This window comes from Rutilus rutilus, assembly GCF_951802725.1.
Source record: "Rutilus rutilus genome assembly, chromosome: 10".
In the NCBI taxonomy this organism is placed as follows: domain Eukaryota; kingdom Metazoa; phylum Chordata; class Actinopteri; order Cypriniformes; family Leuciscidae; genus Rutilus; species Rutilus rutilus.
Window position 1 is genome coordinate 13,236,744 of NC_140215.1, and position 18,277 is coordinate 13,255,020.

The 18,277-nt window shown below is 38.7% G+C and overlaps 1 protein-coding gene across 32 annotated transcripts in view; it reads left to right on the plus strand.

The window, feature by feature from the left end:
* Nucleotides 1-18,277, plus strand: part of caska (calcium/calmodulin-dependent serine protein kinase a) — a 165,758-nt gene that overhangs the window by 83,919 nt on the left and 63,562 nt on the right. For all 32 annotated transcript variants that reach the window (XM_084421420.1, XM_084421422.1, XM_084421410.1 and 29 more), the window contains exon 2: nucleotides 5,522-5,634. In XM_084421420.1, coding sequence (XP_084277546.1) covers nucleotides 5,522-5,634 — 113 coding nt within the window. The remainder of the gene's footprint in view (nucleotides 1-5,521; nucleotides 5,635-18,277) is intronic.

The following is an 18,277-nucleotide window of genomic DNA, read 5'->3' on the forward strand; positions in this document are numbered from 1 at the left end:
CGCTGTTCTCATGTCTGCACTGGCCTTATCTAATCTGCCTGGTTCTTTCTGGCACCAAACACGGCATCCCTGCTGTGTGCTACAGCATGTCACTGCTTGTGCCTGTCATCTCTAGCAGCTGCTGGGAGCGAATGGCCGATGCACACTTACTGCACCGCTTCGGTTCGCAAAGGCTCTCAGGATGCCATGATAAATCAGCCCAGCAGTGCACCTCACATGTTCCTCTCTGTGCTGGTTGTTTAATGCTTTTTCTTTTTCCCTGAAAAAAGAAAGTTTAGTGTTTCTTTTCATTTGTTTTTAAGTAAAGCCAGGTGCACACTGTAGTATTTTGGCCACGATTTGGCCGTCTGAGACAAATGTTGAGAATCCTAAAAGATTCCTCAGATCCTAGGCCTAAGTCTTTGATCACTAGTTTGAAATGTTCGCCAACAGCAGATTAATGTGTGATCTAACTTTACCTCTGACGAAATTCTGGCAGTGTCAGAAGATTTGACGCACAGTCCTGTAGTGTAACTTCTCCTATGACAACCATCAAATCAAAAACCAATTGGAGAGCCGAATGCGATGATGCAATTAGTTTGAAATGAGACAACAACAAACTACCACTTGCTCCACACACATCTTCTTCGCTGTGATCAAAATGAATGCTGGAGATTGTTTTTGTTTGCTAGCCACCATTTCAGTTGCACAAGTAATGCAGTGCACAGTCACTGAACGTTTGGATTGATGTAAAACTGTATGAGTTTTCATGCGTGCGTCCGTTTTTAAGGCGTCTTGACTGTACAGTCTGACATTAATGAAAACTGAGATCCCACAGTGTGACATGTTCGTACAGTCTGACAAGCAACAATCGCAAATAACTATTATAAATCTTAAATATCTCTGTGAAGTTTCTTACTAGTATAATTAAAAGCTCTATATAAAATAAATATAATTAATTTCCATCCATCTTCTTCCGCTTATCCGGGGCCGGGTCAGCAGTCTAAGCAGAGACGCCCACACTTCCCTCTCCCTAGACACTTCCTCCAGCTCTTCCGGGGGAATACCGAGGCGTTCCCTGGCCAGCCAGGAGATAATCCCCCCAGCGTGTCCTAGGTCTTCCCCAGGGTCTCCTCCCGGTGGGACGCGCCCGGAACACCTCCCCAGGAAGGCGTCCAGGAGGCATCCGGAACAGATGCCCGAGCCACCTCAGCTGGCTCCTCTCGATCTGGAGGAGCAGCGGCTCTACTCTGAGCTCCTCCCGAGTGACCGAGCTCCTCACCCTATCTCTAAGGAAGCACCCAGCCACCCTGCGCAGAAAGCTCATTTCGGCAGCCTGTATCCGGGATCTTGTCCTTTAGGTGAGGGTAGGAACATAGATCGACCGGTAAATCGAGAGCTTCGCCTTGCAGCTCAGCTCCTTCTTCACCACGACAGACCGGTATATCAACCGCATTACTGCAGAAGCTGCACCGATCCTTCTGTCGATCTCCCGTTCCATCCTTCCCTCACTCGTGAACAAGACCCCAAGATACTTGAACTCCATTTGAGGCAGGAACTCTCCACCAACCTGAAGCGAGCAAGTCGCAAACATTTTAAATAAATAAAATAAATTCGATTCTTTTTTGGAAAAACTGCAATTTCAGAGAGACTATTGTGACTTTTATTACTTTTACAAGGTACCTATTATGACTGTCGAGATGAAAAATCTCCTGAAACAGTTTGATGAACCTTGAAATACTGATTGTTTAGAACTTTGTTGGGAAGAAAATTTTGATTTCAAAAATTTCAGTTGTTATATTACAGAATATTACAGCAAGATGTTCCACAATAAGTATGACTTTTTTCCGCAAATGGTACAGTCAGTCCGTTAAGCCTGCCATCAATCTCTACTACAATGGACTCCAACAGTAAAGATAAATGCACATATTCCTTATACCTTAAAGAGACATCTTAGAGCAACTAAATTATATTTGCATTTCTGGTTGGTGTTATATACAGTGCATAACGTCATTTACATAACGTCTAGGGAACATTTGCACTAAGAACAACATGAGGATCATGACAGATTGAGTAGATAAAGCTCATTCAGATGTTATGGTGCTTCTGAGTGTCATGCATCCACAGTTCTAGCAGTTTAGTCTGGCCAAGTCCAGCTCTGAGCTACGCATGGCTGGTCCTCGGCTCTCTGCCAGTAAGCGGCTTTATGCCTCATGCCATCTGCTCCTGCAGTTTGTGTTGGGGAAAACACAGCCCCTCTCGCACCCATATTAGCAAGATATAGTGATAATAATAAGCACTCAACCACCTCTTCAATTTGCATTCTTCTCCAGTTTGCCGGCATTGCAATTTTATAGCTGAATCAGAATAGACTTCTGCTTTAAATGCAGATCGCATTATTTATTAAGAAGCATCTGCTTGTTTTTTCAGAGTCTTGAAGGTCAGCAGACTGCTGTAAGGACATGAGATTAGATTTTCTTTACGTTAAACATCTTAAACCAGTTATAATATAATATGACAATGTGTAAGGTCATGTTAACACCTTAAAACCATGTTCTTTTATCATGTAAAGGTCATACAACACGCACTGATTTTTGCCCAGCTCCCTGATTTTCCTGGCTTATTGGCAGCTCAGTGATTGTGTCTATTTCAAAATCTCAAATGAAATTTGAGACTGATGGTTTTTCCGTTCATTGTTCTGTGCCAAACAAGACCTTTTAACCTTGTGGCTTATTGCTTTAGTAAATCTCAGCAAATGCTCTGTTTAAAAATGAATTTACTTGAGTCATGACTCATAGGACAAAACTCCGCAACAGCCTGTGTGTTTGTGTGCTTTTTAAAATTTAATTGTGGAGATGTGAATGAATGAGAGAATGTGAGAGCACTGCAGTCCTGATCTGAGTCCTGTATATGTTTTAGCACAGCTTAGTCTGAAAACTGCTGTCCTTTGCTGGCAACACACACACCCACACACACACTTGCACTTTTATATGATATGAACAATCTCCTAGGTCTGTGCATCTCTTTTTGAGTTCCCATCAAAGCCAATATTTCTCAAATTTGGCACTTGAATATTTACTTGCTTACGTCTAATGCAGATTTTTTTATTTATGTTTGTTCATCAGTTATGGGCATAGTTATTTGGAAGTTGGTCTGAAATTATTTATTTTGGTATTTTCTTTGTAAGTTCTTTGGTAAGTTCTATTTAGTCAATGACTGACTGGGCAGCAAAGCAGCAGCATTTAGTTTCAGACACAGGCTGCATCCTGAAACTTTGGCAGCTGACTTGTTAAGCAGTTTTTATATCAACTTTTTAATAACAGAATTGTTTGTTGGTGAAAATATAACATTTAAACAACAATGAACTGTAATACCTTTTCATGACAGATTTATTCAAACATACATTAAATAATGAAGACATAGGCTAACTAACAGGTTAATTAAAAATATAATGAATAAATAATACAGTGCATTTTCAACGAAATGCTCTTCTATAGAATTTATTTGTCTAGCTAACTAATGAGTTTATGGACATTGAATAGCTTTCTTGAGGTAAATGTAGCGTTAAGTGACATTGTATAGCCTACAAGCTGTTTTCCTTAGTTCTTGCTAGAAATGACATCAAAAGTGGTAAACGTTGGTCAAATATTTACACTTTCACAGAAACTGAGCATCAACCGCAACTTTCAGATGCCATATTTATTTTTGTCATGGAATGGAACGCACGGGATTGTGGGATATCAAAGGCAGGTAAGGATACATTTATGCTGCTTTCAAAAATTGGTCAGATGAAGGTATCTCAGGAGACAGCAAGTTAAGCTAACATTGTCTTCAGACATGAGTTGATGCCTTCCGACCTTGAAATGCAGCATTTATCAGCTTTTAGACGCAGCCACAGTCTAGCAATGCTGAACTTTGTCCTCCACACGTTCAATGCACCTGCAGTTTGTTAACAGTTCAGCCAGAGAACTCAGATGACAGGAAGACAGAAGTCAGCCAGAAAGTGTTCTCTCCAGAGCACTGACCTAGGAACTGTACAGAGAGGTTCTGACAACACATATTTCATAAAGTCTGTCTATTTTTACGTCTGCCTGGATATCTGTGGGGCAGAGTGAACTGGGTCGTCTGTAATGAAATGTAACCCGCGTACCTGAGGAGGAAGGTGAAAATTCTTACCGACTCTCCGGCAGTAATATAGAGAATAAATGTCAAGTTTGAAAATGTGGCCACGCTGAGCTTAGTGTATTCTATGTAAATATCACACCAGCACATTTTCCCTCATTGTAGAGGAACAATTTAGTCTTTTTTTACTACACGAGAGATGATCTGATTCTGATCTAACAAACTTGAAGTCCTAAGAATAAAAAATTTAAACTTGGATAAATTGATTCCTGTGTTGACCAAAGATTTTCAGATTTTATTTTATTGTTTAATGTTTTTTAAAGCTTCATAATGAGAAATAAAATGTTCCTCTCTTTTGAAATAAACGATTTGGCATTTACTTCAATATGTTTTCCTTGTCAATACATGTATTAGCCTATTTGTTAAGTAGGAATATAAGTGGGATAATGTACATTTAGATGGTCATCATAAAAATGGTCCACTTTAAGATGATACAAGACCCCTTCACATTGCATTCTGTCTGTATTTATTTTGAAGTATTGAACGACTGATTGTACATCTTTACCTGTAGCACAGATACAGAAAACAGGCCTATCGACAATCAACCCACTGCACACAAACAGAAGCAAAAACTTGATCCAGTGATCTCTCTGCTGCCATCTCTCTTCAGGCCTGCAGAAACACTGAGCTCATGCTGAGGAGGGTTAAAGGCTTTGGGAAGTCTGATCACAGCTTCTCACGGAAAGCCAACCTCTCCCCAGCCCCCATACTCCCCGCTGCTCCTCAAACACTCAGCCCACACAGAGCGTTGCCATCATTCTCATTGCTGCTGTGAGCATTTCTCCATTCCTAGAAGGAGGGCAGGCTTCTCACTTCAGCCGCTGAACTTACAGTATGGCTCAATAATGACACTCATTGTTCCTCCAAAAGAGTTTCCACATGAGTCATATATCAGCTGTAATAACTGTCAGCTTCGTTGCAGTTCTCTGCTTATTTGGATAATGTTGAATTTTGTTACCTTGTCAACGATTAATGCCACCTCAAATTGATTGAAAACGAATGACTTCTGGGCACTTGGTTTCTGTGAATCACTGTCAGTGTGAATATTTTTTGTTGACTGGATTATGGCTGTGTAATCTCACCATTTAAAGATTAAATTTAACAGGTTTATGGGCCAGAACAGCAAGTCAGCAACAATAGCTCAATTATTTAGCGAGTAGTGGAAAAAAAGGCAATGCTGGGGCCAACTAAATGTAAATAAGCTGTTCACACTGGAGGTTCAGGCTTGTGTATTAGTATCCAATTATTGTTTTTGGTCTGTTGGATTATTTTGACCTTTTCTCATCCTGTCTTGATATTGACTTAATCAATAATCCCAAAATGTGCAGGACTCTAATTTACCTGTTTGTTTCCTTTTCAGGGGGCCGTTTAGCGTGGTAAGAAGATGCATCAACAGGGAGACGGGTCAACAGTTTGCAGTGAAGATTGTGGATGTGGCCAAATTCACCTCCAGCCCTGGCCTCAGCACAGAGGGTAAGACACGTCATCTCTGTTATCTTCAACTGTTTTCCTCTTTAGCTGATGATTGTGTGGAGAATTCATCAGCTGTGACCTTTCCGGGAGCTCAAAATACATAATCAGTGTTTTCTCATGAATAATCATTGAATTCTTTTTCTTATGGCTAGAAATTAACCAAACTGAACGTGTCTGTGTTTATGTTGATTTGATCAGCCACTCTCTAATCAGAACCTTTGCATAGGAAATCCTGTTCTAATGCAAAATAAACAGTCTAGACCACCAGCTCAACTTCTTAACATCTGCGGTTACAGTAACTAATACAGCTGTCCAGAATTTACTGTGGAATTAGCTTTGCTTTGTTGGTGTGAAAATAGATGAAGTGCTGCTTGGCTGTAATGTATACCATGAGTGGGCAGCATGTGTGTTTTGCTGAGATAATGGATGGGCCTGCTGATCATACGGTACATTACAGTGGGAAACAGTAACCTTGAATACCTGACTCTTTGTACAGTAGCATGGTCTATGTGTGATCACATATTTCATCTTAAACGACACCTTAGGGAGCATCTAGAAACAGTAGGGTTTAGTGTATTCCAAGTCTTGCTCTGTGTATGTTGGTTTAGCTAGATGTTTCTCAAGGTGTGTGTGCCAAAAAAATTATATATATATTTTAAAACAGTAAAAAAAGTAATTTTAAATTGTAATATCACAATAGTACTGCTTTTACTGTATTTTTTTATCCAAGAAATTAGAAGACTTTTTTTTTTTATCCTCTTCTGTTTAGATCACACTCACTTATTTAAAGTGGACTAAACAACTGCCTCTCACTGTTCTCTGTTTCCCTTCCGCTTTGCATTGTTCCATTTTGGCAGCGGATTAATGTGAAGCTTGTCTAAATAAGGACAGGAGTACCACACAAACATAAATAGACTTCAGGAAACTGAAACGAACAAAATATAATTCGATAGCATGTTGGTTATTAAAATTGTAAACAAATTAATTCAAACATAATACTAAAACCAAAACATATATGAAGTTTTTCCCAATACTGAAATTTACATTTGTTGTTATCAGAGCGCAGCCGTGTTTGATGACGTCACTGGCATGGTACCACTGTAGGCTACTAATGTTATGTCAGGCTACTCTACTGCTACTCAGACTGAACTGACTGATTTTGACAGTATATGGTAATACAGATTTACAAGATTTACAAGTACAACTAAAAACAGCATATAAGTAAGAAATTGAATCATCAAATGAAATAATAAAACTGCATCTTCTTCACTGTATGAATGAAACATATACTGATTGATTCTTATATAGACTGCTGTCACTTTAAAATCTACATTCACTTAAGACAAAACCAACTGTTTATGTGAACCTTGTGTTTTTGACACTTTAAATGCAATAAGACGATAAAGAGAATTTAGTTTAGTGCACGCGCTGCGTTTAGGCGTGTGCGCTCGTCAAATTTAAACTGGCAAGGCGCGCCACCGCGTCTCTCATACGCAGTTTGAAAGTGGCTGAAATCACACTAACAAGTATCTTGCGGGTGTCGTCGATGGATATTGCTTATATTGGATAGCATCCTCGATGTCGGATTAATTTAGCAAGGTGATCTGCGGTGAAGGTGAACATCAGGATGACAACTAAGGGGTGAGTGGAACTTGTTTACAGGACCTGCCGTGGTCACATTTTTGCCACAGTCATTTTGCAAACAGGTTATTAGGTCCTTGATGGCATCGGATGTGTTATATTCGCTTGTTGGACAGATCACAATTTTTGCAATGCAAATAATGCAATGCAATAAGACCCCCCCCCTCTCGATCTCTTATGCTCTTGTTATGCCATTTTGCTGGAGCTGTCAAGGTAGCCTATCATGCCAGTGACGTCACGGACCGTTGAAGCTCAAGATGGCTGCGCCCTAGTAACAAAACAACAAACTAATATCACTGTTTCCCCCCTTGTAACTACTTCAACAGTTTTAAGTGTCCTGCCACAAATAACAATGATAACACATCTGTTAAAGGTCCCGTATTATGCCCCTTTTCACAAGATGTAAAATAAGTCTCTGATGTCCCCAGAGTGTGTATGTGAAGTTTGAGCTCAAAATACCCAACAGATCATTTTTTACAGCATGTTTAAATTGACATTTTTTGGGGCTCAGAAAAACGAGCTGTTTCAGTGTGTGCCCTTTAAATGCAAATGAGGTGCTGCTGGAAGACCCAGGGGGCGGAGCTTCATGAGGTCGCGCTCAGTCTCTCAGGACAATTTCATCTCACGGAATGATGATAATATCAGAAACTCTCAGTAACGGCGTTCATTTCGAGTCGGACAATAATGCCTACAGAGTCAGAGTGCTGTATAGAGATGAAACAGGTATGGTTTAGTAGTTTAATTACGGTTATTATAACGTATTTGTCATCTGCTTGTAGGCTATGTATCCATTATTTATTAATAGCCTACAAGTCTGCTGTCTGAATGATGATCAAACATGTACTGATGAGTTTAATAAAGTTTATTGTACATCACACAAAAGATGAAGCGTCAGTTTTACTTCAGAAAATCACCGTAAGAGCTGAGTAAACAGTAGCCTAAGTTATAAGAAGTGCGCAAGTAGCCAGTAGAGTTGAGGGAGCATTCCTGTGGGCGGAGGTTAGTCAAGAAACGGTTCTAGTGACATCATTAAAGAAGGAAGTAGAGGGATGTAGTCCAATCGAGCCGTTTTTGTAGTCAACTTCTGTTAAATAAAATATCTCGCTTGGCATTGAACTTTGAGCTTTATAATTTTACAGATATTATTTATGCTCTAACAGCAACATTACACACTAACTAAAGTTTGAAACATGGGATCACGCAGAACGGGACCTTTAAATCACCATTACTTCCTATTTCGTTTTAGTTCCCCTGTAATTCGGATGGAGTTAATGAAGAAACGTAGCTCTTTTTTGAATGTTAGTGGCATGTATTTGTGTCACACAGACTGATCCTAGATTGACAATGTTGAAAAATAGCTAGTGGACCATCCAAACTTAGTCAGCTAACAGGACCACTGACCGGTAGACTCCATCTGTACAGTACTGAGATTAGAGTCTGCGAGTCTCCCTTAAAGGGTTAGTTCACCCAAAAATGAAAATTCTGTCATTAATTACTCACCCTCATGTCGTTCCAAACCCGTAAGAGCTGCGTTCATCTTCGGAACACAAATTAAGATATTTTTAATGAAATCCGAGAGCTTTCTGACCACCGATAGACTGACGTGAACAGCGTAAGAGACTGACGTGGAAGAGAATAAATTGTTGAATAAAGTTATTTTTGTTTTTTTGCACAAAAACGTATTCTTGTCGCTTCATAACATTTAAGGTTGAACCACGCTAGTCACATGGACTATTTTAACGATGTCTTTACTACCTTTCTGGGTCTAGAAAGTGGTTATAACGTTGTAGTCTATCGGTGGTCAGAAAGCTCTCGGATATCATCAATAATATCTTCATTTGTGTTCCGAAGATGAACGAAGGTCTTACGGGTTTGGAACAACATGAGGGTGAGTTACAGAGGAAATTAAACAGATGGATTCACTGTACAGCACTTCCTCTATCACAGTGCGGGTGTGTGTAAGCATGGAAACATAGCTGTACAGTTTCAGCGTGAATTCTCTTAAGAGGGAGAATATCTTTGGGTAGGATGGTAAATATGTGTGCATGTGAGAAAGAACTCTTTGCTCAGGGCTTTGTGTTATCTCAGTCCACTGCTAAACCTCTGTCTCATCTCTCCTGAGTTTCACAGTCTCGGCAAACACTCTGCCCACCTCCCATCTGTCTTTCCTCCTATGTGGGAGGGAACACACTCATGCTGGTATTTCAGAATCTACTGTAAAACCCATGAGACTCAGTGATTAAAATGACTTTTCCCACTGTGTTTACCTTTCAAATATCTAAAACTTTGCCTCCCTGTGGTTTTTTTGTAGTCACACACACACTCGCCTCTAACACCATGACAAATACTCTCAGCCAGTGAAACAGATGTAGGACTCAACTTCTCTTGATATAACTGAAGCAATGGCGAGGCCACACATTTTAAACTGAGTGGACCTTAGTGGCTACTCTCAAATTACATCATTTTACAATACATGGGATAAAAAATGATCTGACAGTTAAGATCAGTTAAATGTGATTTAGTTTCAGTTTCATGAAAACAACAAAATACATTCATAAAAAAAAAAAAACAATGAACAGAATAAGAAAGAACAATAAACAAAGGTAAAATAGTCATAGACAGAGCATGTGAAAGGCTGGGCAAGGCGTACGTCGTTTCCTAACTACACACGACGCAACGCCACGACACTGGATAAAAGGTATCTTTTCCATGTTAATCTGAGTTTTTGTCTTAACCAGCCGTGACGGCGACACGTGACGATTCTATTTTAGAAACGGTTTCTATTTTTCTGCGACGTCGCGGCTGGAACAACGAACACAAAGTGTGGCAATGAATTTATTTAATGTTAAAAGCGTGTAATGTGACTTTGAATATCATTTAGTCCTCCCAGCTTTGTAGCGAAGCAACAATGGATAATTCACCTCAGATCTTGAAATTAAACAAACGGAAACAAGAACGTTCAAACTGTGAACAAACAAGTGTATTCTTTGACAAAGATTGTTTTAGTAACTCAGTATGTATTTTTAATAATGTTTTAAATGGTGTAATATTTGTTAATTTGATTATGTAGCCTACTTAACTTGGAAAAGGATCCAGTGCCTATGTGTGTTTGCACTCAGGAGAGTGTCAAAGGTTTCTATTTACAACCTGTTTTTGCAGCGTTGAGCAATGTAGCCAATCACAGACATATGCGTTGTTTTCTTGAACGCAGGCCAGTCAGAGGTGTTTAAGTTAGAATCCTCTCACCACTCAAAGCCAGAGTTTTAGTCCAGTGCTGAGTTCTGCACGCTCGCAAATTCTCTCATTTAGGGCTGCACGATTAATCGCAATAAAATCGCACGCGATTTGGCAAAGGCTGCGATTATTTTGTGCGCAGCTTGTCAGTGGAGTGCGGTTGATTGGTAGTAAATACTGCCCCATTTGAACGCCAGAGGGCGCTCTCACGCAAACACGATAAATATGCCCCTCCGCAGAAGTACAATAAAGGCTTCATGGCATCATTCCAGGAAATCCGTATCGCTGTAGCTGAATAAACAGAAGATTGAAACGCTTTGATTAAACATGACTTATAAATACACGACTGCCTTATTCTGTGTAAGAAGGCACATCATCTCACAGAAGGAGCTCAGCTGTCGTTATGAAGTGAGTTTGGAGTAAATGCATGTTATTAAATGTTGTCTGTTGTTGGACGAGGTTCATAAATGCTTCTCATGTTTTGGAAAGATGTTTGATGCGTGTTGTTTTTTTCAAATGCACGTTATAAGTGACTCAAACTCACAGTGCTTTCAGATGGAGCAGCGTTTACAGCAGTGGCGGATACAGAATGTCATTAATAGGTGGGCCTGGTGAATATACGGGGGGGCTTCGGTTTTTTAAGCTTATACACGCCCAGTGGCGTAACTTTTGCTAAATTAGATATATGTACATTGTGCAATAAAATTACGATGTCCAGAAATTGATTTAAATAGTAGGCTACATGGTGTTTAATTTGTCGTTTAATGAGATGTAGCCTAATATATGTTGTCAGTGCTGACAATTTTTGTGTGACTAAAATACATAGATTCGCCCACTCGATCAACGTACCTAAATAGTCTGATTTCACCAGAACGAATAGAGAGTATCCGCAACGGATTGAAGCGCGTGAAGAAAGTGCGGTGTGCGCGAGCCACAAGAGAACACATTATCAGCGCCACTGCAACGAGCACTTTCATCACTTGATTTAAAAAACACATTTCAGCGCTAGATCGTATCTTATTTAACAAACGAACGAAATGAATGCTCTGCTGGTTAACTGGAGATGTTTAATTTATTTGTAGAATTGGTACATTCGTGCCGCGAGATGTTTTAAAAAGTGGTGGGGACATGTTCCACCCGCCCCACCCGCAAATTACGCCTATGTAACACGCCTGATAAATATGTCAACTATAGCAGATCGGTACTTAGGTAGTGAATTTAACTACCTTGTACTCATGTCAGTCAGCCCTCCCGGCTGCTTTAAACCTGAAGTTCATCTGTCTGTCACGCGAGTCGCATGTAGACTATCACAACGTTAAGTCAGTGCGCGCACAGAGAGCGGCGTTGCGTGATAGCATCACTGGACTGACATGTGATATGCCGACATAATATTTTTCTTTTGTAGCTATTTTTCGTAGCTATTGTACATAAATGTCCTCAGGAAACTATTAAAATGAAATTATTTATTAATTCATTATTATTATTATTAAAATCAAAAATTTAAATTGTTTTTATTAATCTGATTGGGTGGGCCACCGGTAAATCTGGGTGGGCACGTGCCCACCCATAAATCCGCGCCTGGTTTACAGAGCCGTACATCAATGACAAACTGCGCATAAAAAATAATCGCAGCCTTCGCGATAAGCCATCTCGATTTAAGTGCGATTACATCTAAATTGCGATTAATCGTGCAGCCCTACTCTCATTATAACAAAGTGTAGACATTATGTAAATAATAGGGGTGCAACGGTTCAAATTGCTCATGGTTCGGTTTGTATCACGGTTTTAGGTTCATGGTTTCGGTACGGTTCAGTATGTGCTATGTTCAGGGAAAAGAGGACTACTGTCAAATAAAAATAAAGCTTTTGTGTGAAGTTTTTTCCCCCCTATCCTATCTACTGTATTATGATTAACAGGTGGTGAAAACAGCGCCACTAGCATTTTTAGTATCTGTGCACCTGTATACATAAATCTGTTTAAAACGCTGTACTGCTGTTGGCACATCTCAAAACCCATCGTTTTGTGTCGTCTAGACTTAAGCCGGGGCAAACTGAACTGTCATCTGTGCCATATTTTGTGTTTTTGTAGCACCTTAAGGTCACCGTGCCAGCTGCCAGCCATCTGTGACAAATCCTCTCCAAACTCTGTAAAACCCATTCTGTGTTTAGGGTCTATAAACGCACACTCTTATTATTTGCTTGAATCCAGTGTTTTGTTATAGCTGCACTTAGGACATCAATACTCTGAAGTACGGATGCTTTCACGTACCATTGTAGCACTTACCGTAAAGCTAAAGAAAGCCCATGAGGGCCACTTAGCTCAGATTCTCTGTTACTGATGGACATAAACGACCATAAAGGTTATATTCAGTGTGGTTTAAGTTTCCTAATGACAGATTGAGGTTTATTTTAAATGAAGGCAGTGCTCAAGTGTGTGAGTGACTGTGTTGAACATTATTTGTATACACAGTGGATATTTATGGCTGATGTGAGTTACTGTAGCAAAATTAAGTTGAAAAATCTGATTGTTTTATGGGTTGATGTAAGGATGTTGATTCAAGAAAAAGTCTTACTTGACGGAATCACCGTATGTCATCACAAAAAGGAAACCATGTGTCTGACTTTGCTCTCATTCAATACATTTATACTTCAAATTCATACTTTAAATTCTCATATAAGTGCAAATTTTCACATGTCTGTAATTTCAAATGACTGCTCATCTTAAACTCATAGCTAAAGGTTACTTCAGATATTTCTTCATTTGGCTTCAAAGATTTTTTTCTGCATTCAAATATTTTATAAAATCATATATAATTTTTTATAATACATTTATGCTATTATATTTATCATTTTATAATTAAAAGTATTCACAATTATATACTGTATATTAATAATATAATATATGATTCTATAATTTATGGAAAAAAATATTTTTGTTCTTCATTCCTTGAAAAAGACAATCCATCCCTCAAAGCTCACCACGTTTGCTTTGTTACATCTTTGCCAAGTGCTCAAGGACTGTTAGACTCACTCATTCTTATTCCATCTACTACAGGAATAAAAAGGTCTTTCTTCCTCCAGCTCTCAGAGTCATAGATAAGCCATCACATGTGAGAGAGACAACAGCTCCTCTCTCTATATGAATTCTGGTCGTTCTGTAACCCCCTGTCATTCACCTTGTGCTTTTTCCCCCCAAACAAATTCTTTGAAAATGTGTGTGGTCCAGAGGACTGCAATCGAACGTTAGTGGGGTTCTATTGATCTTGGGGGAAAAAAGTCTTGCAATGCTTCGAGAAATTTGTCCAGAATCGAAGGGAATGTCGCCTCCAGTAGGCAGAGAGATGGACTCCTTTATTGTCTTCTCTACGGGAGGTCCAAAAGTCTTCACCATTGCACACGCAAACAGCCGAATGTTAAATGTTGTAACCATTATCATCATCATCATCCCCAATACAGAGCTCCAGCAGTGTCTTCTGCAACAAGAGGTTGTTTTGAGGTTACTGCTACCTTTTTGTTTAGCTACCCAATTTATTTAGTGCTATTTTTGGAAAAGAGAGTGTTTTGTGTATGTTTTTCAAAGCGGTTCTATTCAGGAAATATACAGAGAAGAAAGCCTTCGAACAGCCTCTGGGAAATCCACAATTATAATTTAAAAGACCCTCCATTGCTTTTCATGTTTGCTCCTTCGCAACGTTTGTATAAAGTCACTGAATCATGAAATGATTTGCTCAGAAAGCTGTAGACACAGAGGTTGTTAGCCTGGGTGAACTGTTTTTCCCTATGGATCAGATCAGTGTGCTTTGTTTCAACCTCTTCTACCTGAGATATCAAAAAGTCTAGCTTATTCTTTCTCTCCAGAAGCATTTAGCAACTTTTCAAAGGTTGTTTTTTGCTAGAGCACTGATGGGACAGCCTTATTTCAGATGACTTTTTTTTTACTATACACAGACATGCAAATAAAAACATCCTCAAGGTACTTTATGGTTCAAGTTAATACATATCATTTACTTTTGGTTAATGTCACATCAGTTTCTAGGTTAGAGTATACTGTTGTAGTTGCGAGTAATCGCACTGTTCGCACCCTTATTGTGAAATTAAGCATACAGCATTTATCTTGTTTAACACGTTCATTTCGTCATCATTTGCTATATCTAGCAAGGTAAACCATCAGATTTAAGGGTGATTCTCACAAAACTGTATTTTCTGCAAGCTTATTTCAAGGTAAATTTAGGTGTCTTTTCAAATAAGGACACTTGTAGACTCCAAAAGGACACCAAATTACCAAATGATACAAGGAGTCCATAAAATTCATAAATGTGTGCACACTTAAGGAGGACCCATGAAAAAAAAAAAACCATTGCAGAAAGAAACTTTTTAGAATTCACAGTGTATAGTATGTGTTCAGTGCAATAGCAGAGAGCTTGTTTACGTTTTAGACAAGTCAAGTTGCAATACCGAACAGGACCACATGGAGATTACTAAACGCAGCAACACACACATGACAAATCAAAACATCCTGAAAGTGTGTGGAAACAACGTGAATGTATTGAAATGTGTCTGTGCATAAATACAATGTGCGATCAGTGCATCGAGAGCGCACATACACGATTTAGTTGGGCATCAATATAACGGAATCACGATATAGTACGACTCCTGTACGCCACTGCAATCGTCTTTACCTTGATTGCAATCCACATCCATCAAAACTTTACTAGCGAGAATCTGGCTTGCTTTATCCAACAGAGAAAGTAGTTTGCTTAAAATCTGGCCTTACAGCGGTGTGATGTTTTGACATTCTTTAAAGCCTGTATTTAGCGCTCTTCAGAAACAACCACAGAAAATGAGCTCGTGTTTTAAAGCGAAGCACACACTGGAATGAATAATTCACTAAAAACACCAACTCTGATGTAATCAGCCTGGTTTGCTTGTTTGAAGGAATTTGCCTGCTGTATCATTAGACGGAAAACTTTGCCGGAGTTTATCGTCTTAAAATAATTTGATCACAAACAGAGAAGATAAAATTGAATAGATAGAAACCTATCAGGGTTACCAGTGTGATAAACTCCCGACTTTTAAGATCAGCTGGCTGCGTGATGTAAATTACGTTAATGATGCAATTTCACGTATTCAGTAATTTATTTGCTTTTAATTATTTTAATGCGTTAAGGATTTTGAACGAATTGCTTGTGTTAACGCATTTATGTTGACAGCCCTAATATATATATGTATATATTAGGGCTGCAACTAACGATTATTTTAATAATCGATTCATCTGTCGATTATTTTTTCGATTAATCGATGAATCGAAAAAAAACAAAAAAAAAAAACATTCATGTCCAACCCGTTATTCAAAAACAGAACTGACAGTGCAAATTCACAGTGCAAAGTGCACAAACAGGCAAAGTGCACATCCCTGAGCTGTTAAACTAAAAAAAAGAAGAAAAAAAAGATGTATTTTTTTTTTAAAGGGACCTGAGCTGTCAGAACAAAAAATAATTTATAAAAAATAAAGAAAAATACAAATCAGAAAACTTACCAGGATTTGTTTGAACATCAGAATTTGTTCTCTACACTACACTCACAGACACACACATTCACAAACTCTCACTCACAGACGCACACACTCACAAACTTGGTTTTTGGGTTTTTGTCAAAGATGTTATAATCTTTAACAAAATGTTTGACATTATTTGACAAGCACATGCACACAAAAGACAAGTCTCGCGCAGTCGGATAATAGTTAATAATAATAGCAATAATAATAATGATAACAGAAGATAGTATCGCTAGTCTATCCTAATATTAATTATAAATGCAATGTATATAAAATATAAATACAATATAAAATAATAAAATAAAATAAAAACAATAAAAACAAATACAATGGATTGACCGCCTGGTATGGTGTGTAAGGTATTTTGCAGCTCATCCTTTCAGAGCATATAGTGAAGTTTCTCTGAGTCATTTAGAGTAAAGAATGAAAAATTCAGTGCTGCATATTGTGGAAAAAATATTCCCCTTGTAGTGGTACTTGGGACAGACAAGAAAGTGTTTTCATCTTCTGTCTATCTGATTCAAATCACAGTCTCCTAATTCAGTGGTAAGAATTGAATTGTTGGTTTTATTTATATTGTTGTCCATTTATCGAACTTCCATGCCTCTTATATAGTAATTATTACTATATACCCATTTACTAATGCTCAGACACACTCAGTCTCTCTCGCGCACTGTCGCTCGCGGACTCTCGGACACACTCAGCCTCTCTCGCGCAGTGTTGCTCGCTCGCGGAGGTCGCTTCGCTTTTGTCCAGTCCGGCGCCTCATAGCTCTGCTCCGCGCTCAACTCAACTTATACACAAAAATCTCTGCGCCTTATTGAGTGGCGCAATAGTCGCGCGACACAACGAATCGATAATGAAATTCGTAATCGATTCTTTTAATAATAGATTTTAATCGATTTAATCGATTCGTTGTCGTACAGGGTGCTAAAGCCATGCATCTGTAACCCATGCCAGCGGTGGGATGGACACCCCTTCACTTTCGCTGTGATTATTACAAGACTTAGAAGACAATTAGGCTGTTCAGAAGCCTGCTGTAATCAGCCAACCTGCCTCTAAAGAATGAGAGATGGAGCCGAAGGATACAACAGTGAGAGAAGGAACACTTTCTAGGCCTTTGTTGACCTCTGACCTCTGTCTCATTGATGTTAGATTATTACAGTACATTTTAATAATTTTCTTGTTGTCCTAAGGACTTTATTTTGTTGTAATTACTAATTAGAGATGTTTGCTGAATGCTGATGCAAACATCTTAGCTCATGGTTGAGTTTTGGAGTTGAAGCAAAGTATAAAACTTTGGCCCATAATTATATATTCAGCCCTCAAAATATTTTGGAACCTGTTTTGATTTATCCAGTACATCTGTTTCTAACTTTTAAGGCCCTTGGTGAATAATATATATATTTTTTTTTTTATGTGATAAGAAGTGTATTCACCAAGGGCCTTGAGAACGAATGGACCACCCAGCCCCATGTATAGGGACTGAGGGTCTTTGTATTACCTATTCACGAATTGTCCTCACCATAAATCCCACAAGTCTACTCAGAGCTGACTCAGCCATGATGACACATCTCTTACTGAACATCCCTCTTTACTGTATGTGTGGAATTATTCTGAAGCTTGAAATATGGATTTTCTTTATTCTTTAATAATTACTAAATGAAAAAATAGATGCTGTATTGATTTTTAGGTCCTCCTGTGCCTTTCACGTCATAAATCGAAACAGAACCGATGGTAAATGGCTTTTCTCAAATGTAATATCTTGTCTTTTAGCGTTGTAGCTGTGCCACTGCTTTTGATCAGAATCAGAAGGAGACTTTGACTTTTTGTACGTTGTGGTGACAGAAGAAGCTTCCAGTACGCAGAGACAACAAACAGTACACAGATTAGTAAAATAAAAAATAAAGATATGTGAATAAGATAATAATAAGTACTGTGTATATAAATAAACGAAATAGACACATTTGTATGTACATATGTGCTGTATACAAATACAATAACATTAACAGGAAATGAGAAGAGGAAGGATATTTTTAAATGTAAGTGGCATTGCACATAGTTATCATTACACAGTCGGGAGAACTGTTAAAGGAACACTCCACCGTTTTTTGAAATGGGGCTTATTCACATTCTTTCATACATTTAGATAGGTGGGTAAATGCATTTTTGTCTCAGTGCATGCATTGTTTTAGTTTGACAGGGTCGGCGCTAG